This window comes from Lepisosteus platostomus, chromosome 20, assembly GCF_059453375.1.
Source record: "Lepisosteus platostomus isolate fLepPlt1 chromosome 20, fLepPlt1.hap1, whole genome shotgun sequence".
In the NCBI taxonomy this organism is placed as follows: domain Eukaryota; kingdom Metazoa; phylum Chordata; class Actinopteri; order Semionotiformes; family Lepisosteidae; genus Lepisosteus; species Lepisosteus platostomus.
Window position 1 is genome coordinate 17477662 of NC_142630.1, and position 26341 is coordinate 17504002.

General features: G+C 43.6%; 1 protein-coding gene across 2 annotated transcripts; it reads right to left on the reverse strand.

Annotated features, from left to right (window-relative positions):
- Window positions 1-2821: 2821 nt before the first annotated feature.
- galr1b (galanin receptor 1b) lies at window positions 2822-24854 on the reverse strand. 2 transcript variants are annotated; one of them, XR_015928753.1, is made up of 4 exons: window positions 23482-24854; window positions 21860-21925; window positions 4295-4667; window positions 2822-3681 (listed from the first exon to the last, which is right to left on the reverse strand). XR_015928753.1 is itself a non-coding variant. In XM_088614387.1 (3 exons), exons 1-3 carry the CDS (start codon window positions 24157-24159, stop codon window positions 4350-4352), a joined length of 1062 nt encoding a protein of 353 aa, XP_088470513.1. In that variant the 5' UTR covers window positions 24160-24854; the 3' UTR covers window positions 2822-4349. The 2 variants fall into 2 exon arrangements, 1 of the variants encoding a protein (XP_088470513.1); XM_088614387.1 differs by having other exon boundaries at window positions 2822-4667.
- Between the last annotated feature and the right edge of the window lie 1487 nt (window positions 24855-26341).

Genomic DNA, 26341 nt, shown 5'->3' on the forward strand with positions numbered 1-26341 from the left:
CTGCACCTGAGAGACTTAATGAGAAACACTTTTCACTATACTGTGTACCCATGTAAGTACTGTATAATGACAAAGTTGAATTATAGAATTCCCATGAACTGCAAAATCATGCGGCCCTTCCTGCTCACTAGTTACTAGAATAACTAATGATAATAAAGATGATGCAGTGTGCGAGCAAATTATGTACAGGCTGTGTACCAGATATTTCACTGCAGAAAGTTGATAAATTTAATCTGCATGCAGAGTTAAAGAGTAAGTTTAATTTATTGGCAAAACCATCTTATTTAAAAATAGAGTTGTAGTTCCCCTTTAACCTGATTGGCTGAGGGCTGACCTATTGGCCACAGAGGGAGGAGGCTGGGACTCCCATGTGGAGTGAGAAGTGACCAAGGGGCAACTGCAGCGGTGCAGATGGGCTGGAGGTTGGATGCAAAAAGATGTATGCGAGGCAGATGGGGATAAGGTATAGTAATTTGTCATGTTTTAGGAGAGGAAGTGATGTCAGGAGTGATTACGAATTACTGACAGCTGAGGCTGATTGAACTTGGCTGTTGTCATGCCTCCTGAACCTTTGTTAGAAACTCCATTTAGTCTGAAACAGCCAAGAGGCCAGGGAGCTGGGAAGTGAAGTTGACAGCAGTGTCCTGTCTTGTTTTCAAGCTGAAGGAAACCGTTCTGCCTCCACTGAGCTCTTGTTTGTTGTGGCCCTTGAGTTTCTGAGGTTTAATCTGACATTTCACAGTCACCGTAAATCCTGCGGTTTAGTCTTTGTGTTGCTTGTGTCCTGGCTGGAAAGACAAAGTGGAGCTTCACCAGAGTTTTTGAGACAATGCAGCACCATGTGAGACTTAAGTCAATGATCTTCAGCGTGCTCTTCTTAATGGCTCCCCTTCATTGAGGACACCTTTATTCCGCTGGCTAGGATACTTCCTAAAAACCCTTTTCAAATATAAAGGTTTGTATAGCTGCATAATTGACAAAACAAACAACATCAATATACAATTAATTCCAAGTGTATATTAAATATTTCCATCATTTTGTATTATAATTAAGAATGTGTTTAGTATTCAGTTTTTTGGTTTATCAGATGCTTGTGTAGTTGTTATTGAATATTCATCTATTTTCCAACTGCATTAATCAGTACAGAGTCATGGGAAACCAGCAAGCAACAGCACCACTGTGCTGCCCTGTTATTTTTTAAATGAAGACGTGTTTGGCATGCATGCATGGAGCTTTGATGTACCCTTTTATAGTTCATACAGGTGAAATTATAATGCTGTTGGGTTAGTTTGAGAGGTCTTTCTAAAGAAGCAGACTAAGGACTTCGAGTTCTCAGTCAACATGGAAGCTAGTCTGCATGGCCTGTGGTGCAAAGGCAGAAGAAAGATTTTTACTGCTGGCCATGTGGAAGGGCTCTAAACAAACATGATCCTGGCCAGTTCTTGATGATTCACTAATGTAGTTTGAAACTGTGTTTATCACCCAGGCACAACTTGCATGTAGGTCCTGGTTTATTTCTCTGTGAATGAAGTGTGTGTGGTGTACTATGTTCATTTAAACCCTAATTTGCTAAGATAAACAGAGATAAGTTATGTTCCTTGTCCATTAATGCCATGCTGGTATGCTGGTTTGAAAGATTAATGAGCCAAAAAGAAACAGAAATCCTGACTAAGTGCTGAGAGACACTCTCACTGAATAGCAAAGCTGCCCTTCTGTGTCTCTCTAGTCTCTCTGTAGAGCTGTCTTTTATCGCCCATGTGTCATCCTTCTTTCCTGATTGTTTTCTAATACCACATAATGACTGAGACAAGCTGTCAGGAGACGGCCTGGCGCGGCAGCGAAGCAGATCAGAGGCTCAGTGCCTGTCAGGCTGCGGGAGTCCAGATTCACCCCCTGTGGCTGAAGGCACGGGGTAGCCTGGCCCACACCTTCATTAGCAAGACCCCACGCTTCGTCTGCAAGGACTTTCCCTCCGAGCTCCTTAGAATCTGGGTTCCAGTGTAGCAGTGGCACAGCGCTCCAGCAGGCTGGAAGTAGGCCGTAGCAGCTTTCTTGTCTCCCTCACTGCACCGAGTGATACTCCTGAGCAACACAGGTCCTGACGTCTGGACCGACTCAGCTCGGGGTCACTGCAGCAGCAGCGGAGTGTCTCTGAAGTTTATCAGCGATACAGACTGTCTCCTTCCCTCACTGGATACCTAGCTTGAGCCTTTCATGCACGATTCGCTAGGAAAATAAATTTAATGTTTATCGCAATTTCCCGCACACAAAATGTTTTGCAAATTCTTTGACAGGGAAAAACTATTGCAACTTCACAGTTCATTATCCAGCAAAAGTTAGTAATAATAAAGAATTTCCAAGAGAATTATGACTTATTTTAAATTTGCATTGCTACGTTTTGTATAACATAACTTGTAAATCACAGGTTAAAAAAGTTCTCTAGGCCTTTTGCCATGATTTTGCTTTATTTTACTACACTTTGCTCTTTCACTTGTGTAGGATGACAGACCTAATATAACACTATTGGGTAGAAGCTTCTGGCAAATATAAAGGCACCATAAAGTGTTGTACCTGGGCTGTTTAGCTGTTGGTTTGACAAACTGTGTTAAGGTAATCTCAAAACGAGAGAGAAAAGGCAGCTCCTCACACAAGGAAGATCTGGGGTTTAGGGAACACACACGACAACACCAACACACAGAAATGATCTGCAGCTTTCCTGTACAAACCACTGCTGGCTCTCTTTCAAGAAGACACATTCTCTGAGGAGGATGGGCTGGAAAATAGAATAACAGTAAGTAAATGCCAATCAATGCATTTAACATTATTTTTTTAAAGTGGAATCCATTTTAATGAACACACTGGTCAAATACTGTCACACATATACATTGTAATGAAAGGAATTTTAGGTTATAACATTTATTCTTTCTTAGCCTCCTTTTTTTCCACAGTTCACTCTGTGTACTTTCACTCAGGTGTCCTTCATGTTGCATTTCTCCTCCACGGTGAGACACGGTGTCACAGCATTAAAGACATACACACAAAAACAGACATAAAAAGTACTCTTTCTTACACTATTGTTCTCTTTCCTGTTTTACAATGCCTATAAAACTATTTCACTAGGAATGACAACAACCAAGATGAAAGCGTCATGGAGCTAAATTGTGGCTTTACCCACTTGGCTTAGGGTTGGCCTCCCGGCCAGAGGACAAGAAGACGAGGACCCCCATGCAGGGTGACCAAGGGGCAGCTGCAGAGGTGGAGATTTGGGTGGAGGCCTGCACACGAGAGAGATAGGGATCTCGTAGGTGTTTATAGCATTTGGGAGAGGAGTGGATTGTCAGGAGTGACTGCTAAATACTGACAGTTGAGTCCAATTGAGCTTGGTTGTTATCATCTCTCCCGAACTTTTGTTATAAACTCCATAAAGAAACATACAGATCGTTTGGTTGAGTGGAATCTTTCTGGTTTTGCCATTGATATGTTAAAAACTGTCAACAGGGTGTGCTCAGGAAAAACAATGTCTGATTAAATGATTATATAACTGTCTTGATGCGCACAGAGGCTGTAAGCAGTCAGGAGTGCACCAAGACAAGAACAGAGTGTCTGAGCGTGGAGAGGAGCTCTGTGCCTGTCAGCCGGAGAAGTAGCTCCTCGTTTTCTCTCTACAGGAGTGCTGCTGCCCTGCACGGTGGAAACATGACAGGAAGTCAGAATAGATTGTCACTATCGATCATGCCTTACCTTTGCAGCAGTATAGTTAATAAAAGACCACTGAGAACAAAAGATACAGGTCTTTGAGGAGGGTAGAGAGTATGGGATTAAGCAGAAGAGGTATGTTCCAGGAAACAGGAAATAAAACACTGGGCTGCTTGTCTGTTGGGCTTGTGTACACCCATAACTTGTTTGATTTCAAAATGTGTTTCATTGCCATGTGCTGCTCTTCCTAGAAAAACAACACAGGAGTCTGCCAGAACTTCCTCTCCTGCTACCTGCAGTAGAATTGGATGAGGCCAATTATTTTTTGAAGCACAATAAGAGACTTTTACAGGTGTCGGAAGATAACGCATATAAAGCAACATTCTTCTTTTTCTTGTTTGTGTTACCAGCTTACCGCGAGGCAGGAGCAGACGAGGGACATAAGTGGCACTGCTTGAGCTCAGAGAGAGAAGCAAAGCGGGCCTGTGTCCCTCTGCTGGGTACCCTATCCATAGCCCCACAGCAGCCACATAATAAATACACAGAAATACAATTACTTTTACTTTGAGATAGAAGTGTCCGGTGCTTGTTTCAGCACCTGTTCTGTTTGTGGGGAAATGTTCCCAAAGTCCTCTCCATCTGGGCTGCGGAGTTCAGACGTTGGTGGTGGAGTGGGTGGTGGAGAAGTTCTCCATGCGGATTCGGACCACCTTCTCCTCGGGTGGTGGGGGGAACAGGAATCTGCAGGTGAAGACCTGCTGGCAGGCCTTCCGGAAGTTCTCCGACAGGAAGGCGTACAGGATGGGGTTGACGCAGGAGTTGCCGTAGGCCAGGCAGTGAGAGATGATACGGAAGGCGAAGGAGGCGTCATTGAGGGGAAACTCCCCGAATTCTGCCCACATGGCGATGATGTGGTGGGGCATCCAGCAGATTAGGAAAGCAGCAACGACCAGGAGCACTGTCTGCGCAGTCTGGAAAAGAGAGACACTGGGCATGTCACCAACATAACACACTATCTATCAACATTATCTGCTGACCAGAGCAAGACTACTGACAGCTGAGGACACGAGTGTGACGTTAGATTCCTCACAGTTAGCTGAAGGTGATCCTGCTGGAAATACAATTTTGCTGTAAAGGTTTCAAACCTTTGCTAACACATAAGGGGCTCACTTTTACGTTACATTTAGTAATTTTGTCAGTCACTTTTATCCAGTTACTTACACTCCCATTCAGTCAAGATTCCAAGTAATGTCTTTGCAGAGGTCATTCATAGTATTTAGACCTGTGTCTGTACGCATCAATTTACAACCAGGCCACTGATTTTAATTTTATCTATTATTGGAATTAATATACAGTATACTTTGTCATGAGTTAGCTCTAGCCTCTGTGAGCTGTGGAAGTTCACTGCAGGCCAATATTATTTAATTGCAGTTATGCATGAGTTTCCCTGGGTATATCTGAATGCTATTGTGTGTGTAAATAGCATTTTGGAATAAAACAGCCTCCTGCCCATGTGGTTGAATGAAACCTGGAGACTCTGTAATTACAGCCGCTGCCTGATTCACTCATAATTACTGTCATTTGCATTAACATGAGTTGCACTCTGCAGTTCTGTTTAGTTACAGGAAACATGTACCACAGCTTATTTTGTTCTTCAACCCAGCTCCATCAGAACTGAAATAAAGGGACAGTCCATCAAATTGTTGGTCTGACATTTAAAGTTGAAAGATGAAAGGGCTGCAAGACAAATTGTGTTTTTATCTTTCTTACTGTGGCTCAGCATGGATATATAGAAATAAAAAGTAGCCTTTCTATTCTGTACACCATGTCAGAAATGCCTGCTATAATTTCAATTTGGATGCTGGATTTGCTTTAAATTAAAATTACAGAGGTCCTGCACACAGGTTTGGCTTTGTAATTAGATATGATTTCTAAGTGATGATATTGTAACTTGCTGTCTGTGAAGTTTGTAAGCCTGATTCTATAATATTCTGCAGGTGGGACACTGACCTGTTGCTCTGAACTGCTGAGGTTGTCTGGAGCCCAAAAGCTCTTCTACCCCTCAGTTCTCTGAGGTTACAGCATTGTAGAAACCCTGTATCAGCTTTAAACTTCTGCAATTTCTATCATGGGATCAATAAAGTATCTATCTATCTAAACAAGTTCATAGAAAGTTACTTCATTCTAAAAATATATTCTAAACATCGGCTTCCTCAGTATCCTCTCTGGCTTATCCTAGAGTGACTCATCACGCACAGAGCTGGCAGTATCGAATGCCATGTGCTCACTAATGTTGCTGGAGGGCCTCTTGCATTTCAAAGGAAAAACACAAAAAATGTAATGAATCACAAACAGTAGATTTATTACACACAGTGCAGCAGCAAGTCAAAATAAAAGCAGGAAAGGGATTTGCGACCAAATTGATTTTTTTGTCCAGTGCTGAACAGACATTGTGGTAACAGCAGAGACTCATCACAGTGCTGCAGTGTCTTTACAATACAGACTATAAATGTGTAGCAGGATAAATCTAGTGTGTTTTGAAAGCCCTAGTAATTGCATCATTGCATAATCTGTGTCCTGTAGCCCAATTGTTTTCTTTCTGAGATAAAGGACTCACACTGTGATCTGATTCACACAGTCACTGCTTAGCTGAAAGCATATCAACTAGAATAGAACATGGAGGTTATACACACTGGATAGAGAGCGTAAATCAACAGGTACATTTAACCAGTGTTCTGCAATGTGTAAACAAGGCCATATGTGCAGAATGTTTCCCAGACAGTCCAGCCTCAGATGTAACTACGGTGAAGCACAGATTCCTGAGAAAGCAGGCAGCGGACGAGGTTCTGGAAAGGTCAGCACAGACTATGGCATGAAATCGACAGGCGCTGGTGCGGTTGTGTCCAGGACTGTCTACTGATCAATAGATCAGAAGATGCCTCCCTGTACTTAATAAGGTCAAAACACTGGCAGGGAGCACAAGTGCATGAAGCTCCTCCCCATGTCTACATAGGCCTCTTTGCGGTCCCGACTTTTAGAGTTTTAAAAAATAAGCACAGCACAAAAATCGAACAGCTTCCACAATGTTGTTATTCATACAACCTCAAGCAAATAATAAAGAAAATTGGCCACATGGGAGAGTCAGAGGAAATCTCAAAGCCAAACAGCACAATGCTGCACCTGAAAAAAACTCAGTCGGCTAAGGAAATGAGCAGCTGTCTGCCTGTATGTGCATGAAGGACTGTTCTTCCCCATCCTGCCAGGCTCTTTAGGCTGAGCCTACATGGGTTTGCGCTTCACCTGTCCACTTTGTGTCATGTGTTTACTTCTTCTTTCCTCAGGGGGGCAGTGCAGAGCAGTGGTCAGGGCACTGGGGCTCTAACTGCAAGGCTGTGAGTTTCAGTCCCTCTGCAGACACGACTGTTGTACCCCACTGCTAGGGGAACCCCCGTGATCCAGGGGAAGTCAGGTCTGTTAGTGCTGACTAACTCTTACAAACTAAGACTAACTCAATCTGTTAGTGCAGACTAACTGTGAGGAGCCTCTTGGGTTCAGTGAGCACTTCACTTTTCACCCCTTCCTGTGGTCTGGCTCAGCTCCTGTAATCAGTGGTGAAAGTAACTTGCAATTTCAGAGAACAGGAGTGCAGACTGCTGTCTCTTTCAGCTGCTGAGCCTCTGAGGACCAAAGCATTCCCCTGCTTCTCAGTATCATCTTTTCAGACTAGAAAACGCACTTGGCTGTGAGGAGCAGCTATCAGGGAGCTGTCAAACTTTGCACAACTCATTCGTCCCCAGTAGGGACACGCTGCCGACACAGGCTGGAGGACTCAGGGCCAGAACAGTACTGTATCCAGGAAGCACCTGTTATACTGAATATTACAAGGGCTCAACACACTGTTACTGAAATCGCTACTGAAATAAAAAAAAATCATAAAGGAATGCCTGTACCTGCTGAAATAAAACAGAACCAGGCTTGTATGTAGCTATTATGAAGAGCTTTTTTATATTTTTTTATATTTAAAAATATATATATTTAATTTATAATAAATAATAAAGAGCTGTTTAGAAGTTCAATTCACCTGGCAACACCAAATACATCCTCAAAGACCAAAAAAAATGTTAATATTCACAATGTTTTTAATTGGCAGACATTCCAGATACCTACTAGTGTGATACTCAGCAACGTTCATCTGTAAGAAAATCACAGATGTACTAAAACCCCAGGTGTATCCTCCCAATTGAAATGTGTCTGACTGCGTGTCACAATAAAGTGTATGAGCCGGTGGAAAAGAACGAACCCTATGCGGAGCTAATAGGAATCCAGTCAGACTTCCAAAGGACGTAGGACGAGGTTCGAGGTCGGGGTAGCCAGGCTAGGTCGGGAATCCAAATCCAAAAGACGCGAGACAAAGACGTAGTCGAGGTCGGAGGCAGAGTAGGGTCAGGAATCCAAAGATCGAGGCAGCGAGGTATCCAAATCCAAATAACACGAGTCAGAGATCGAATCGTGGTCAGAAGCAAGCAGGGTATCCAGTAATCAGAGACTAAATAAAGCGCACAAGAGAAAGTAGAAGGCTATCTCAACAGTGAAAGAGGAGTAAAGGGAGTGAAGGGGTATATATGAGAGAGCGGGGAGTGATGGACTAATTGCTAAAAGCAGCGCAGGTGTGCACGCCGGGAGGTGCAAGCGTGAGTATGATTCATGACACTGCGGCTTAAACACGTCACCTGCGACAAGAGGGAAAACATAGTTGTGGCCATCAGATCATGTCCATATCCCCCAAAACCTTCAGGAACATTCACCTGAAACCCCCCACTGACCTTGTGAGGAAGGATTTCTCTTCATTTCATTGCAATAAGATCCCATAATGGATACCAGTCAAAGCCAGATGGCACTTATAAAATAACTAAACATCATAGCACAGTAGAAACACAGAGAAATAAAGTAGAGAATAATGCTGTTACAAAGTAGTGTGGAAATAACCAGCAAACCATAGCAGTCTGCAGGAACCCATAGCATAGCATAGCAAATCCGAGGTCTAAGCATAGTCAGTTAACAACGACAAATCAATCGAACATAACTGTACCTAACATCATCCATACGGAAATTTTCAAATACCCTGCTTTGCATTCGTCTGCTGCATCCCTCTTCCACACCATCTCCATCTCACAGCAGCCCCTTGTGTTAAGGAGATAGCAAGGAATGGACCCTGTGCAGATCCAGGGAACTCAAGAGCTGGAAAAACAGAATTAAACAGGGAGTCCAAATATGAGGTCCAAATGAGCAGTAGGTCAAAAGCCAAAAGGTCTTAGAACTAAAAATACCTGAGGGAGAATCCAAAAGTCGTGGTCAAAGACTGTCTCAAGGTGAAAAAGAGGTGTAGCTCTCACAGTGAAAACCTAATACTGAGCAGGGGAGGGACCCATTACCCCCTCTCCTAGGGTGGCTCCTGATGCCCTTGAGGGAAGGTTTGGGAATCTACGATGAAATTCACGGATTAGTGTAGGATCTAGTACTGTATGTCTTTTGCAGGTACCCATTAGCACTCCTCAGGCCAGTAGCCTTCCCAGTCAGCTAGATATTGCAAAGATCCGCTGTGCCACCAAGAGTTGAGGCAGGGAGGCCGTCGATTAGACGTGTTGACAACCATACGTATTGAGCTCGGAGCTGGGGCACTTTGTGACGATGTTGATTGGCGGACTTCTTCTGGAGTTGTGAGGTACGTACTGTACCTGTATAAGGGTGGCTTTTGCTGATTTCCATAATTCCTGTAGTTTAGAAACATAGTCTTAGACAGAGGGTACCTAAGAGTCGGTCGAGGATTTTAAGAAGAGGGGTGGCTGGTAGCCTAGAGTGCACTGAAACGGGGACATGCCCATGGAGGAGGTAAATAAGCAGTTGTGGGCATATTCACCCCAGGGAAGGAGGCATACCCAGTCATCCTGAGTTGACGATACCTAAGCTCGTAAGTACGTCTTCAGTTCCTGGTTAATACGCTCAGTCTGTCTGTTAGCTTGGGGGTGGTAGGCAGATGTAAGAGAGACCGAGGCTCCTAAAGAATCACAGAAGGGTCTCCAGAAATTAGACACAAACTGGGGTCCATGATCGGAGACAACGTCTTTAGAAATCCAGTGTGGGGACATGTTGAACAAATAAATCTGCCATCTCCTGGGTGACCCTGACTGATGGGTAAGTCGCTGATGAAATCCAAAGAGATGTGGAACCAAGGTTGATCGTGTACAAGGGTTGTAGTGGGCCAGGGGGTTTCGCGCTGGGTGATTTTATTCTGGCACATATGGAGCATGCTCAGAGACAGTCTGTGATGTTGTCCTTCATAGTGGGCCACAAGAAGTCTCTCAAGAGGAGTTCTAAAGTGCATCGAATCCATGGATGGCCAGCGAATCGGGAATCATGCCCCCACTGAAAGACAAAAAATCATACCTGCATTGGAACAAATAAATGGTCCGGAGGACACTGGGGAGGAATGGTCTTGCCAACCAGGGTGCACCTTACCACATCCTTGATGTCCTACTTTAAAGCCGCAAGGAATTTGAGAAGGGGCAGAATAGGCTCCGGGGTTTCTTCTGCATCTGGAGGATCAAAGAGGTGGGAGAAACCATCAGCCTTCGTGTTCTTCGAACTTGGAGTGTAAGTGATAAGGAAAACAGAGACCATCTGGCTTGTCGTGGATTCAGGCGTTTAGTGGATTGGAGATAAGATAGATTTTTGTGGTTAGTGTAGATGAGGAAGGGGTGTTGAGCTCCTTCTAGCCAGTGTCTCCATTCCTCCAGACCCAGCTTGATCGCCAGTAGTTCCCTATTTCCCATGTTATAATTAATTTCTGCTGGGGACAATCATTTGGAGAAAAAAGCACAAGGATGAAGGATGAGCTTTTTCACCGTGACGCTGGGATAAAACTCCATGACTCGAAGCGTCAATTTAAACAAAAAAAGGTCAAGGAGGGGTCAGGGTGATGTAGGAGGGGAGCAGTGGTAAAGAGATGTTTGAGATGCTGAAAAGCCTCATCATCCTGTAAAGTCCATTTTCCCTGACGTGGTCCTTTTCGAGTTAGAACTGTGATGGGTGCGACCACTGTGCTAAAATTGCCAATAAATCTTCTGTAGAAGTTAGCAAACCTGCTTGAGATTCTTGGGAGTGGCCCAGTTCCTTATTGCAGAAATCTTGCCTGGATCCATCTCCACACCCTGTGGGGAAAGGATATAACCCAGATCGTGGACTGTAGATGCGTGGAACACACACTTTTCCAATTTGACATACAGTTTGTTTTTAATAAGACATGAGAGTACCTCATGAAAATGGGAGACATGGTCCTGAAGGGAGCTGGAATAAATCAGAATATCATCCAGGTATATGAGGGTATACCTCCTAATTATATCCTGGAATATGTCATTTATGAATATCTGGAACATGGCTGGAGCATTAACCAGAACGAATGGCATGACAAGGTATTCGTAGTGCCCATGGGTGGTCATGAAGGCGGTCTTCCATTCGTCACCTTCTCTGATACATATTAGGTTATAAGCCCCCCGAACATCGAGTTTGGTGAAAATTGTGGTTCCCTGTACAGATTCTAGGGCCGCTGGTATCAGGGGTAAGGGGTAGTTCTTGATAGAAAGCTCATTCACACCAAGGTAGTTGATACAGGGTCGGAGGCCCCCATCCTTCTTTTCCACAAAGAAGAAGCTGGCACTGGCCAGAGATGTGGAAGGCCGAATGATACCTGCCTTTAGAGAGTCTTGAATGTATTTCTACAGAGTGTCAGGAAAGCGTTCTTTCTGGACCCTATGTGGATGGCACAATCCGGGGTCGGGGAAGGTGTAGCGAGGCAAACAATCTGGGGACGAGTCCAAAGAGAAATCCAAAGACGAGGCAAAAGTCCATGGCCAGGAGATCCATCCAAGACAGGAGATTAAAAACCAGAACAGGGTCGGGACTGGCAGGGGGAACGGGAACAGGAACAGAAACAAAACCATGACGGAGCCAGACGCATCCAGGACCCGGGCTCGCATGATACGGGCTTATCGGCTTACCGTATCACGCGAGCCCGGGCCTGGATGCGTTCGGATTGTGTCGTCTGCATAGAGTTGGAAAGAACTGTCCGTTACACAGAGCTTCTGACTCGGTGCATGAGAGAGGGTAAACTCGTCCATTGGGGGGTAGGAAACCAATCCTGAAAGCGTCCTCTAAGTCAGCATATTGCAGAGGTATTACAGGGTGTTCAGTCTGAGGCAGAGCAGTGTGCATCATCTTCAGTGGGAGACGACAGAAGTTCTCACAACAGAGAATGTGTGGATCATGTTTGCATAACCACGGAAACCCTAGCAAGATAGGGTGGGTCGGGTATCCAGCAAAATAAACCATATGCTTTCAAAGTGAGTGGCACAGATCTGCAGAGTAAGTGGGGCAGTCTGCCATCTAATACTGTTCATCCAAGAGCTACGGGGGAGCCATCTAAAGCTTGTACTCAGAGGGGGAGGTTTACGGGTTCCAGAGGGTTCCAAGACCGGGCAAGAGAGGAATCTATAAAATTTCCAGCTGACCCTGAATGAGTATTTCGCCATGAGAGGGTTATGTGAATGCAGAGCTCTTCAGGGGGCTTATTATCGCAGGGGGTTATACTCACCACTGGTTCCTTCACTGGTGGGGCACAGTGGGGGCCTCTTTGCTTAGCAGGACAAAGGATCCGGTAGTGACCATGGGATCCGCAATAGAGACAACAGTCTTCCATCAGGCACCGTTCCTTTTCCTCCGTGGTGAGCCTTGCACAAGCCAGGTCCATGGGCTTTTCTAGGAACTCTGGGAGATAGTCCTTAGGAGGCTCAGGATGTAATACTTCAGATCTGGATGTCTGAGATTTTTCAAGGCGTCGCTCTTGGATTCTGTCGTCAATGTCGACAATCTGGGTATTTACCTCCTGCAGTGTTTTTCCCTTCAGGGGCAGTACAGTCAGGTGATCTTTAATTTCCTCCGATAAGCCTTGACGGAAGAGGGAGATGAGTGCCTCATCATCTCAGGTAGTTTCTGTGGCAAGGATATGAAACTCTATTGAGTATTCGGTGGTGTTGTAGCTGCCTTGTTGGAGGGTAGGGAGATGGTAAACTGTGTCTTTGCCCGAGGCTCAGTGGTGGAAAATGGCCTTGAGTTGATCCAGGAGCTGGAAATCTGATATCTTCTGGGTGCCTCTCTCCAGTAAAGCCATGGCCCAGTCCACAGTGTGTCCTGTTAGTAAGGGAATGATAAATGCAATCTTTTCTTGGGACGTGGGGTAGTCTGCAGGGTGGAGTTTGAAAGCATGGGAACATTGAGCAAGGAAACTGCAGCAATTGGCTGGGTTACCATTATACCTCTCAGGCGTGATTAGAGGTGGAGACTGGGGGTGCCAGCATTGAGAGGTGATTGTGATACCTGCGGAAGTGTAGGTGGTGTCAGTTGGGACAGGTGCTCTGAGAGTTGCTGAATAGTGCCCTGTAGTTGCGACAGTACCTGTGAGTACTGAGCCAGCACGACACGAATCTCATTGGGATCCACAGAGTCCATGATGGTAGCTCAGTATTCTGTTAAGGAGATAGCAAAGGATGGACCCTGTGCAGATCCAGGGAACTCAAGAGTTGAAAAAACAGAGTTAAACAGGGGAATCCAAAAGCCAAAAGGTCTTAGAGCAAAAAATACCTGAGGGAGAATCCAAAAGTCGTGGTCAAAAGCAAGGCTAAATTCCATAGGCGAAAAGGGAAGCAAAGAATGGCTTGAGGTAAACAGGAGGTGTAGCTCTCACAGTGAAAACCTAATACTGAGCAGGGGAGGGACAGAGAGCAGGGCTTAAGTAGGCTGGGAAGGGGAGGCGCGGTGGTGAAGAAGTGCTGGGATTAGTTGACGAGGTCTAGGTCGTTGGAGTCTTCCCTGAGTAGCTGAGCCCCCTGGTGGCTGGGTGATGGTACTGTAACACCTTGGGTCACTCACTCTGAATGGGGTTCGAGCCTCCTTGTCCTGTGGCCAGGAGGCTGCCCATTAATCAAGAGGCTTAAACCAAACTTATCTCACCAAACAGTATTCCAAACATTCACAAAGCATTCAATTCTTAGATGATGTCCCTTGTAAATGTGAAATGTGAAAAATCATGCTAAAATTGTTCAATTATAATGGAAAGACTCAGACGTTTCCAGAGATACCTGTGGTGATGTAGCTTCTTGAGAAGCCAGTAACAATGTCTGCTTATTCTGGACTCATTGTACTACTGTCCAGGGCAGCTCGTCCTTTGGAATAAACACCATAAAACTTGTAAAACAGGTTATGCCATATAGACATGTAACACTTTGGAACTGATCCACTCTCAAAGATCAAAGACAGACACTTGCCAGGAGCAGTATGAGAGCTCTCCGGTTTCTAAATCCTATACTCCAAGAAATGTTACTTTGGTGCATCATACAAAACTAGAGAAAATTGTTTTAAAGCACAGCAATATCATTGGCAGGTAAACCAGACCATAGCCAAACAATGTACAGTAAAGACTGGTCGAGAAAATGCCATGCAAATTAAGCATGATGACCTTTCATGAGAAGCAGATGTATATTGTCAAGAGTAGGACATAACATGGTAAAACCAAAATGCAAATGTCACAGCTGTCTCTCCTCAGCAGTACGCACATTCCAGTAAATCCAGAATTAGCGTCAGGATGAGTTAATGAAGAAGGCGGTCAGGCACATCTGTAGAATAGCAAGCCAGCCCCAGGAGACCTGTTCTGCAAATTCAATCTGCTGTGTATCTGCACTGACCCAGGAACTAGATCTGAAAGACCAGCTTAAAGACATGCCTGCAACTCCTTCAGTCTCCCAGTGGCTTTGTGGTCTTCACTTCAGCACGTGCCCATTCTCTCACACACTGCAGCAGCTTAACTAATGACACTTTGGTTTCAGACGTATTTACACCACCGATCACACAGCTCACTATTTCTGTACTGTAACATAATCTCTGTGCTTGTTTGCTGGTATAGTACAAATTTCTATTCTTATAGATGGTACAATAACTTACCATTAAGCACAGCATTACTGGGATGCAGTAAGGTAATATGAATTTTTAGACAAAACCTAAATTTTCTATGCATTTAATTTCAACCGATTAATAGCCATCCAAATCATTTCTTTCTTGCTGCACAAGGCTGGTTACCGACTCTGATTCTTGCAGTGACACTGTTGATATGACTAAAATAACCTGCAACAGATGAAGGAGGTATTGGATAATAAAGAAATTAAAGACACTGTCCATAGAGTTGACACAATGTCTTTGCATCACCTTTAAATGTTTTTATATTTTTACCTTTACTTTATTGGACAGATCACGTCCATTATGAAAAAAGACAGGTCAAATGATGAATGCAGAGCTCAGCACACAAGCCTCTTTTAAAAAACTGTAATATCCAGAATGGGAAATGGTAAGGCCCTGCATTAAAGATATTTAATCCCTGTTATAGCCCTGCTGTAACCTTAGTATTTTCTCTTAGCTGTCACACACACTTTGTCCAATTATCCCAGAGATGATGCACAGAACAAACAATAATTATAAATCCTGGATAGGTACTTCAGACAGATTAGAAGGTTCTTGAATCAAATCAAATTGTAAAAAAGATAAAAGAGCATTAAAATGTTATAGAATAGTATGTAGCAAGTTTTATGTGTTTTTTTAATGAGGTTGTTGAAGACTGAGTGAAAAGGTCAAGACAGTGACTATGTGCGGGAAAGGTTTTCTGTTTGCACCGAAGACCACTGTCTCAGGTGCAAACTAAAGCCTGTGATTCCTCACACCCATTCAACCAGAGAGAAATTAAACAGATTGCAGGATGCCAAATGGCATCTCCCTGTCCTGTTTGTTTGACTTCTGACACTGCCCCTTTCCCTGTATGTTCCTTTGATATGTTAAAGTCATGCCTACTTTTAATGTATAAAAAGGAAAGTGTAACTTCAGTCCAGTGAGCATGTCTTACTGAGTGCTAGGGGAAACCCTTGCTCTGTGATATGCTCCCCTTCAGCTGATTTAATTAAAGATCTCTGTTTGACAATCTCCTAACCTGAGTGAAGACTGAGTTTTCTTCGACAAGGTGTTTTCTAAATTTGTTTCCTGTCATAGTAGTCCTGTCATGTTGTTAATAATTAATTCTGCTGCGACCCTGTTCATTTGTATTTATTTGCTAACAATATGAATGACTACAAATTCCAAAGCCCTGAAAATGAATGTTGCTCTGTCTGTTCGTCCTAAAAATGCAGTTTGACCTACAGTACATGAGAACTGACGATTACAGATGAGTGGACACTGCTAGGCCAGTCTTGCTAGACTGTTCACCTCACAGATCTCATTTCTAAAGGTTAAGGAGGTCTGGGAAAGACCTTACTGCAGAAGTATCAATGAAATGAAGCCTGGATTTCAAGAACGGATGACTCTCATCAGTGCAGTAGGTTTCTGCCAAGCGTGAACAATAGCCCCCATTAGTGTCTGTCATGTGCAAGACACAATTTGCATTACAAAGCACTAAATAATTCCATGAATACCAAGCAATACATTACTAATACCTGCAGCCTCTCTCCCAAATCCTAGATGAACACTGTCTTTATGATTATCTTGTGGTGACAAGCACATATTGTATCTTATCGCATTTCCATTTTTACGCAATAGCTAATGCACTTCTTTGTTCTCCAAAATGAAGTTTAAATAATTGAAAGGTAAATGCAGAAAGAGTGATGTTGTAATAATCTTGTATTACTATTGTGAAAAGTGAACCAAGGGAAGGAAGCTGGAAACTTTTGTATTGAAGTTTTCTTCATTGCATTGGGTTTAAATGCCCCAGTTGCTATAGAAAATCATAGGTGCCTTTTCAGTTCCCATTATATTTTAAAGGTATATTTAGAATATAATTATTTAATGGAGTTCCTTTATTCTATTCAACAGTCTCATTTATTTTTTCAAAGCAAATATTTCTTTACGCTAACAAGCTCCTAAATATTAATTTATTTTAAACTTAAATGAATTTATTAACCTCCTAATTTATGATATAAGGCAAAAGCAGCCAACCTACAGAAATAAAATAATAAAAACTAACTAATATCAGTTTCAGTTCTGGTCAATGTCACCTGGAACAAACCATGCCCTAGCTGTGACCACGCCCCCTAATCCAGACCAAAGCCCTATCGCTAACCGCACCCTAGTTGTGACCAAGCCCCCTAATCCAGCATCCATCCTCTAAAACAAATAACACCCTATCTGTGACCATGCCCCTTAATTAGACCCTATTCCCTGGAACTAACAATACACAAAAGCACAGACAAGCAAGGTCATCTGCATGTCCTTTAGTTTTTAGCCTCTCTATGTTCAATATCCTTAGAGAGGCATGGACACAAACAATGGTAGCCCACAAGGCCAGTTAATGGTTTAAGAAAGCTGTGGAAAAATTACTTAAATTCTATGCCATTTTACCATGTTATACGCTGAGCCCACTTCATGGCCCTGCGCCTGCCCCTGACCCTGTTTTGCTGAGAGCTGCTCTCCTCCCACTCACCCGCACACTCTGAATGCTTTTTTGCACTTGACATTTCCCACTCCTGCTAATGGCTTGGCATGGATCTTTTACTTCTACTTGTTCAAGCAATATCACCTGTAATTTGCACTAATTAGACATTTTTCATGTATGTGAAGATGAGAGATTGAGAATTTGCAAGGTTTTAATCAGCCCAATACAGACAAAAAGAGGAAAGCTTGCTTTTCTTAAAGCAAAAGTCGTCTGAAAGTCAAACAATACACATATTACTTCTGAATACAAAGTAAATACAAATTGTGGTGTAAGTGTACAGTATTTAGGGACCCTCAGCTTGCTCTCAGTCTTCTGGACAGGAGTGGGTTAGATTCCTATGTCAGTATCTTTCTGCTGTCCAAGTTGCTGAACTTAAATAATGTATCTTGTCCACTTCTTCCAGCTGCAATCAGCCTGTTCTTCTTTACTAAGTGCAAGAGCAAGAGAAGCAAACAGCATAAATAAGAGTAAATGTAAACTACTCATCAGAGAAATGTGCTGCATAATTGATATTATGTTGACATGGAGAACAATATAGTCCAGCTCTGCTATAGGCTCAGAACTGATACAGTGTGTGGAGCAGGTAGGGCCGAGATTCTTTTCTTACATGTGTTTGGTACAGTATAACTGCCCCTCATAAATGCATAGAGCACCAGATAAAAAACTTCTACTCTCATTTTTTTCATATTTAAAGAAATCTGCAAAAATATGACATTCAGCTATTTTATCTTTTCAGGAAATACCACAGATTCTTGCTTTGGCTGGTCTAAAGCACACTTAAACAAACTTGTTTCAGCTACAGACTTGTTGCAGACGTGCATGATCTTTATAAAACATTTTATGAATATTCATTAGAAATCCACAGTACTGATGTAGAGTTTGTACTTTGCATATAGATCATATTTCATTACCATTTTAAAGTGCTCATCAAAGTTAAGGAGGCTGTCATAACAGAATGGAAATGTTTAATATATTGACTTTCTAAGCCTGTGTGCTAAAGTCAAGGGCCCTCTTCCCAAATTCTTCAGCTACACGGCTTTATCGAGGGCTGGCATTGTGTGTCTGGGGGGGCTGTGCAGGTCTCACTCTCATTACAAATGAAACCTTCATTAAGGGAAGATGCAGGCATGGCTCTAGAGAGTCCTGCTGTGGCCGTAGTGAAGGGTTTCTGGATGGTTGTGTACATGGACTGCTGTGTCAGTCATCCCTGGGAGTGCTCTCCTACTCTCACACTTTCTGAACTCCCGCAGGTCCTTTGACATTGCTTAATGAAATAAACAATAGCTGAACTCACAATGGTGTTGTGTGCAGTTAATTTCCTTTGAGGTTAATTCTATATGAGTTCTATAGATTTGCTAAAATACTGTAATTGTCTGAAAATGTTGTTCATGGTGATCCGTTGTATTGTGTTCTTGCATGCATCCCTGAGTTCAAAACTGCTTACAGATAATGACATCTCCACTGAAAAACCCAACAGAAATGCCACATGTCAAAAAACCCCAGTGCCATCTCTCTTTCTACAGGTCATTCTGCCTTTCAGTTGCACAGGGTTTACTAATGCTATTGATTTCCAATGTGGAAGAACACAGTTAAGACTGAAGCCTATTTCTAGTGTGCTGTGCTTTTAAAAAACCCAAACTCTGTCTGCTACATCACACTGCTTTTTTTGTTCTACAGCAGGACTGTATACAGTAATCTTTCGCTGACAAAGATTTCGTGTGATCGATGCAGAGCGCTGGACCTGCAGCTCTGAAGTCCTTATCCACTCTGAACATCAGGGGTAGTGATTCCCCAAGGCCACAGCCTCTACAGCCTCTAGTTCTCCACTGCCAGGCCTTGTGTGTTCCCTTGTGTGTTCCCTTTCCCTAGCGATTGGTCTTGGATCTTAGGATAAAACAAAGCTTTTGGTGGATATCAAAATATTTCCCGTGATACAATGAGTATCATGTGCACAAATGATATACTGCACCTCTGTATGACAATGTGTAATTTAAATATGTCCAAACTCTTTTTGAAAAGCCATCATAAAAACCATGATAAGAGCTACACGTGTATTTTCTCGGAGTTTAAAGATGTGCCTGTTGTCAGACCATGCACCCATGACTCACTGCCTGTAATAACGTACTACAAAGCCCACAGCTGGTGAGCAGCCCTTATATACCGAAGGGTGAACATAACATGGTGCTTCTACCACAGCTCCCACAGGAATTACCTGCTTTCCTGCTGCTGTTATCGTGCACTCTCTTTACACACATTTTGCACAATTTCAATTACTTTATCAGCATTTATTCTCATACTCTTCAGTATTGTAACATATAATTCTAAAACCTTCTATTTGTTTTAGTATTATTATTACTATTATTTATTAGTAGTAGTAGTAGTATTCAAAACACATCTAGTTGTTTTAGTATAGCCATTTAGTAGTTCTAAAACAATCTAGAATTTGTTGTGTTTATTATGTCTCAATATATAAGAAACTCAAGATACATACTGTATAACATCAGTATAGAGTACTAACTTTGGATCAGGATTGGAAAATATCATTTTATGTAAACGTCAGGTCATTATAAATTAAGTGGGGAGAACAGGAATGACTTTCTCAATGTGTAAGATGTTATCTTTGCAACAGCACAGTTTTAACATGATGGCAGTGAAGAGAAGGCTGGGACTGCATCTCCAGTCATCAGCCCATCCTGCATGCCTTTTTCTGCTCTGCCTCCCACTCTTTAAATAAAGGCCATCATTATCTCAGCCATCTCCCTGGCGCACCAGGAGAGAAGCGACTGCAGTAGCACATTGTTTCTGACATGTCCAAATCAAACCCTGGAGCCTCTCGGATTCAGCTGCTGTAGACTGAGGATCCACTGCTGCTTTTATCTGTCTTCAAACAGGGGCAGTGACAGAAGCTCTTCCTTGTAGTCAGTACTGTATGTAGTCACAACTGGGAAACATTGCCAGAACCAAAACATACATCAACCATGGCACTGATACTTACAAAAACATCTCAAAATCCGTCAAAATAAAACATTAATCTTTTCCTGCTTTCGAGGTTCTTTTGTTCTTGATCCTTCTCTTGTGGGCAGATAACGAAAACAAAGGAGTTACAGTAATTTTCAGGTTGTCCTAGCTGGGGGCCATAATCAGCTTCTTATGTATGAAAACAACACACTGTCAATATTATACAACAAATACAAGACTTCGCTTTGCGACAACTGCCTCAAGGCAGTCTCTGTTTTCTGCAGAAATCCAGTCTTTACTGAGCTCAACATCCAAAACAGTGTGGGTATTGCTGTGTTTTAATTAAGACTTGGCCTCAACATAAGTCCTTGGAATAAATGTAAGGTCCTCAACCAGGTCCCAAGGTCAGTAGTTTGTTGCTATAGCTACTGATCGCTACTCTTCCATTAAGCTGTAAAACCAAAGACTTTAAAACACATTAGGGGAAATTTTATCTCATTATTATAATTACTGTTTTCACAAAATTAACTAGCTTGTTGGAGTTGTTCTTCCTCACATGTCAGATGCATGTTATCTAACATCCTGGAAAAAGCTTAATTGTGTTCTTTTCTTTTGGGAGCAGCACACACGCAGCCTCTGTAGTCAATGGTAACACAGCCATTGTTCCGATGTAAAATCGTTCATAAAAGAAATTACAGGTATTCTGGCTTTGTGCTGCATAAGCCCAATGCTGTGAAGAAATCAGTGAGACACTGCGGTGACCTTTTGGCTTCTGGTGACCACATGTGTGAGTAGATTCACTCTGCTGAACAGTACAAGAAGTGTACAGCAATGCCACATGGGTGACTAGTGTAGCAGGCAACCCTTTAATCTCATAGATCTGAAGTTGTGGGTTTCAGTCCCTAGTACAGTTGTACCTTTAGTGAGATATTTTACCCCAGTGGCTCCTGTCCAACCAGCTGTATAAGTGGGGTGATCCCTCTGATGTACCACTCTTGTGCTCTCTGGTCTGGTTACTGCTACAGGACCCCACGTGATCTCTGATCCAGGGTGCCTCTGTGGCTCTGTTCTGCATGATACTGTACCTTTACCTCAGTAAGGGATTATGATGTGAGTGACACCATGATGAAGAGACCCTGGGAAACCAGGTGCAGTAAGTGTTCTGAAGCTCTGGGATAAATGTGAAAAATCCCAGTTATCTGTGTACTTCCAAGACTTTTCTTTTGGACTTCAACACTGTGGCTTTGCCCAGTAGAAAAAAACAGAACCGCGATAAAGCTTTCACAGAAGACAGTGCTAGTGATCTGAATAATTTTCATTCAGTTCCTGATACTTCACACTCACAGAGAACTGTTCAGCAGCCCATTAAAACACTTTATATTATTTACAGGATTAGGAACAGTAGTCAAAATTCTGTTCTGCTGTCATACATGCTGATACAGGACGTCTTCAATAATGTTTAATTATTCTTTCCCATTCTTCTGATTGCTATTCTCATTGCGTTCTGTAAAGGTTGTGCTCCTAACTGATAACCACCCTTTAAAAAGACTATTTTAAGTCGTCATCACTGCCTGCCTGCCTGCACTGCTTGCGTATGCTGAAGAAGGTTATGATCACAGCAAGTCCTACCTTTTTCTTCGAACGTTCTGACTTCTTGGACATGTTCTTCACTTTTTTATGAAGATGGTACAAAACCTACAAAAATAAACACAAGCTTAGCATAAAATTAAAGCTTGACTTAAATACTTCCAGGTTCCTGTACTCCAAGACATGAACTACAAATTATATTCAACTTAACAGAACGGTTATTATATCAGCAGATATTAACCTTGCTCCACTCTTATACAATATAGCTGGCTAATGGAACTGGCACACAGATGTACCCTCTTGACAGCTGCACATCTAAAAATTACACCTTTTATCATGAAACTGCAATGATTTCCCCAGACAACCTTTTATTCAGCAGGACTTGGGGCTGCTGCAGAAGCTCCAGTTCTGTATCATTACCCGTCTATGTAAATACAATTGCTGCTGATCTATTCTCCTGCCATTATAATGCCAGAGTTGCAGGACTGACTGTCCACCTACATAATCCACACACAGGTGCAGGTCACTCCAAAACACAGCACTTGACCAAACTCCAGGTCTTGAAACTCCTGCTGAGTGAGAGTCCTGGCTGTCAGCTGTCTGCTGCTGCATTAAAGACCACTTGTTGAATTGCTTTGTACTTGCCATCTTTTTCAGCACTGTGGAGATTGAGAATTGCTCACAACTACACTCCGAACATTTCTTTTTCTAGCTTGCTCATTTCTGTGGAACAGGAAAGCCAGTGCATTTAGAATCCCTCCAGTCCAAGAGCTCTGCATCTGGGTGCAGTTGGTCTCTAAAAATCTGAATTAATGCATCTGGAAACACTTGACCTTTTAACACACATGGTGTCTGGCAGCAAATGGGGTGTAATCTACGCTGCTGCCCCCACAGATCCACCAGGCACTGCCACACACTCCTGCACCAGAGTTGAGGGCAGATTGGCACTCAGAGGGGGAGTCTGACAGTCCTGCACTATGAATATGCTGAACAAGGAGCTCTGCTCCATGTCACACAGCTGAGCTAAGACCGCAAGCAGAGTTGCTTGAAGCGCATACGCTGTTTCACACATGCTTTATTACAGCCGTGTGGATTATTAGCAGTTACTGTATAAAGAGTTATGAGCATACTTAAAAAATGTACAAAACACTTAATATGTTGTTAATAATGACTATATTTAACCAAGGCCATGTGCAACAGCTACAATGTCGAGACCCAGAGGATCACTGTTAACGACCCCCGCCGCGGCAACGCCCCTTCAGCCAGCAGCTCAATCGCACCCCCAGCAGTTCCTTTTGACAGAAGCTCCAAAAGTCCTGTCCTGAACTGTGGGGTCTCAGGGACGTGTTATCCCTGCCGGTTCACCCACAAGAGCTTGTTTTTGTGAAATTCTCCGGCGAGAGCTACTTCGCCGGAGAATTTAACGCTCGCATTTCCATTTCCAGCGAGCCGCTGACACCTGATCCTTCCGCTCTGCTCGCTGGCTGCTCCTGGCTCACCGGCTCTCCGACAAGGGACAAGCGAGTAGAGCAGAGCCCGGACACGCGCGAGTGTGCAGCTTCCAAGAGCAACAGGTCAACTTTACTCCTGCTAGCTACCCTGTTAAATGTAAAAACAAACTATCAAATACAAACACGGTAAAAAAAAGAGGTATATTCCCTTACCTTTGCATAACAGCACGTAATCAACACCAGCGGCAGCAAATATCCGATTACCAAAATGGTGACTTTGTAGGTCTGTTTGGTGGTGCTGTCAGCCCACTCCTCCCAGCAGAAGGAGCTGTTGGGAGCCTCTTGGTGGCCGGTGAGGGTTTGGTGTTGAGCCGCGGGGATGGCGAAGACGAAGGACAGCACCCAGATGACACTGACGCCAATGGACGCGTTCTTCTTGTTGCGAATGCATGGGGACCTCTTGGAGTGGACCACGGCTATGTACCTGTCCACAGACATGGCCACCAGGGTGAAGATGCTCACCAGCATGCTAACCATCACGAAATAGTGCACGAACTTGCAAAGGAAGGCGCCAAATATCCACTCCGGCAAAGAGTAAATAGTGGCTTGGAACGGGACACAGAACAGGAGGAAAGACAGGTCCGCTATGCTGAGATTGAGGATAAAAGTGTTCGTAATACTTCTGGAGCGCCTGGACTTGATCCTCCCGATCACAATCATGACCAGAGTGTTCCCGATGATGCCCAAAAGAAATATCAGCCCAAAGACAATTGGCACGATGACCACTTCCGCGCCCCCGTCCTTCTCACTGGTGCTGTTCATGTTCCCCGGACCGTCAGTCCAAAGGTACCGGTAGGTGTCATTGCCAGAGAACATAGTGCTTTCGTCCATCCTCGCAGTCCGCAGAGAGCGCTGAAATACCAGCGCTGCGAGTTGAGAGGAGTCCTCACAGCGCTGCTTGGCACATCACAGGTCCCCACAGCGCCGTGTCCGCCTGCTGCCGGAGCTGGGTCTCCCAGACACAGAGCTGCGGCGACTGAGCCGCAAAGTTGAGAGGTGGACCCACGACAAGGGATCCGTCAGTTACCTACTTTGTCACACAAGCCTCTCACCAACAGTTCTTAAAGCGGTAGTACTAAATGTGCTGTAAGCGCAACACCTCCAACCAGTCACAGGTTATCTTTATTATAGTATAATACATTTCTCTTTTATTTATATTTGTTTACTTAGTAGAAAAAATACTGCTGCTTAATTGCAATTTAAGTATTTTGCTATTTAGTCTGCTGTTTCCTCTTTTGGCATGTGTAAGAGTCGAGTTTTCGGATTTCATGGTTTCGGTTTTTTTCTTATTCCTTTCCATTACGCTGGAGTGTAAAGACAGTACTGGGTGTATCGCTGGATGTATCGCTGCACCTCTGCTGTAGTTTGATGCACAAGACAGGTGCTGACTGACGAGCCGCGGAGGCAGGGAGCTGCACGCGAGAGGCGCGTCTGCCTCGTGATTTCAGTTCCATCATCTCCGGCTTCTGACGAGCAATATCGCCCCGGTCCCCTTCTTCAACCGCTGACTATAATCTATCTATAGCAGGACTCTAATGAGTTTAGCATGCATATATTTCTCTGTAATCCCCACACTTTACCCCACACTAAAGAGTTTGTTAAAAGTGCCAAGCCAGTGAGAAACCAATGCTCTGTAAGACACCAGACCCACCAAGGGGCTGATCTCTTGCAATGAGCCATATTTCCAGGCAGCACAGATGGGCTACGTGTCTTCATACAAAAGTGTGTTCAGGGCTTTAAAGATTTGAAAGCAAGCATTCTGAAAAAAGTCAGTGGTTCTTTCTTAACAGAACCAGACTACAGCCTGGAGAAGGGTCCGGAGTCCAGCCTGTAGCATTGAACTTAGGACAGATCCCAGGCTAATCTCATCATGGTGGGGGCAGAAACGCCCTGAGGATCAGGCACAGAGGCACATGCTGGAAAAGGGTAATGAAGCTAAACATTACTGTGGATTTAGAAACCACACATCTGTCTCAGAGCACTGGAAACCTGTCTTATGTCATATGTGTACTCTCACAAAGCAACAATAAAACACAATGTGTCCAAAAAATAAATTCTCTGATCAAAAGGGGAAATGCATGTAGGAACGCATTAAATAGAACAAAACCATTTGGAAAAAAACTCACTGTAATGAATGTTCAGACGTTTCATTTTAAACAAAATCACAGTAAAATACACAACATGCTTTCTGTAAATGAAGACAAACACAGTAAACTGCCAAAACAACTATTGTATGAAAACAAGAAACAAATGCTGCCTTCAGAAACTGTCCTGTCTGTCCTGTGGATTTGGCCACAGGTTTTCGTCTACATCACAGCTGATGTTTTCCCTGGCCAAGCAGTGGGGAAAACATCTCCTAGCATGAAGAATCCATGCTTGGCAAGCAACTGCACGAGCATCACAATTCTCTTCCAGTGCCTGGAGTAGACGGACTTGCTCATAAGATTTACGGTCGTAAACCTTCCATCACCATGCAGAAAAAACCTCAGTTGGATTGAGGAATGGAGAATATGGTGGAAGGAAGACAACGTGGATTTGAGAGTGGTTGGTGAACCATTCCCTGACAACCACTGCATGGTGGAAGCTTATATTGTCCCCAATGACAAAATACATGTAAGTGTTGTCTGGGGCCCTGAGTTGAAGCAATCGGTCATGCAGCGCATCAAGGGATGCCAGCAGATGTGTTGAGTTGTGAGGCCCAAGACTTGCTTGCAGATGAACAACCCCTTGGTGACTGATTGCAGCACAAAGGGTGATGTTCCCACCCCTTTGGCCTGGGACCTCCACCGTTGCTCTCTGTCCTGTGATGTTTCTTCCCTGTTGTCGCCTTGTAGACAGATTGAATCCTGCCTCATCAACATAGATGAACTCATTAGGGGCAGCATTTGCTTCAAGTTCCAAGATTTTTTGAATAAATTAATAATAATAATTGCTTACACTTATATAGCGCTTTTCTGGACACGCCACTCAAAGCGCTTTACAGGTAATGGGGATCCCCTCCACCACCACCAGT

Coding starts and splice junctions, on each gene's coding strand:
- galr1b (XM_088614387.1), bottom strand. CDS start 24,159: ATGGACGAAAGCACTATGTTCTCTGGCAATGACACCTACCGGTACCTT. Junction 21,926..23,481: donor TTACGTGCTGTTATGCAAAG/GTAAGGGAATAT, acceptor TTATTTTTGTAG/GTTTTGTACCATCTTCATAA. Junction 4,668..21,859: donor CAGAACGTTCGAAGAAAAAG/GTAGGACTTGCT, acceptor TCTCTTTTCCAG/ACTGCGCAGACAGTGCTCCT.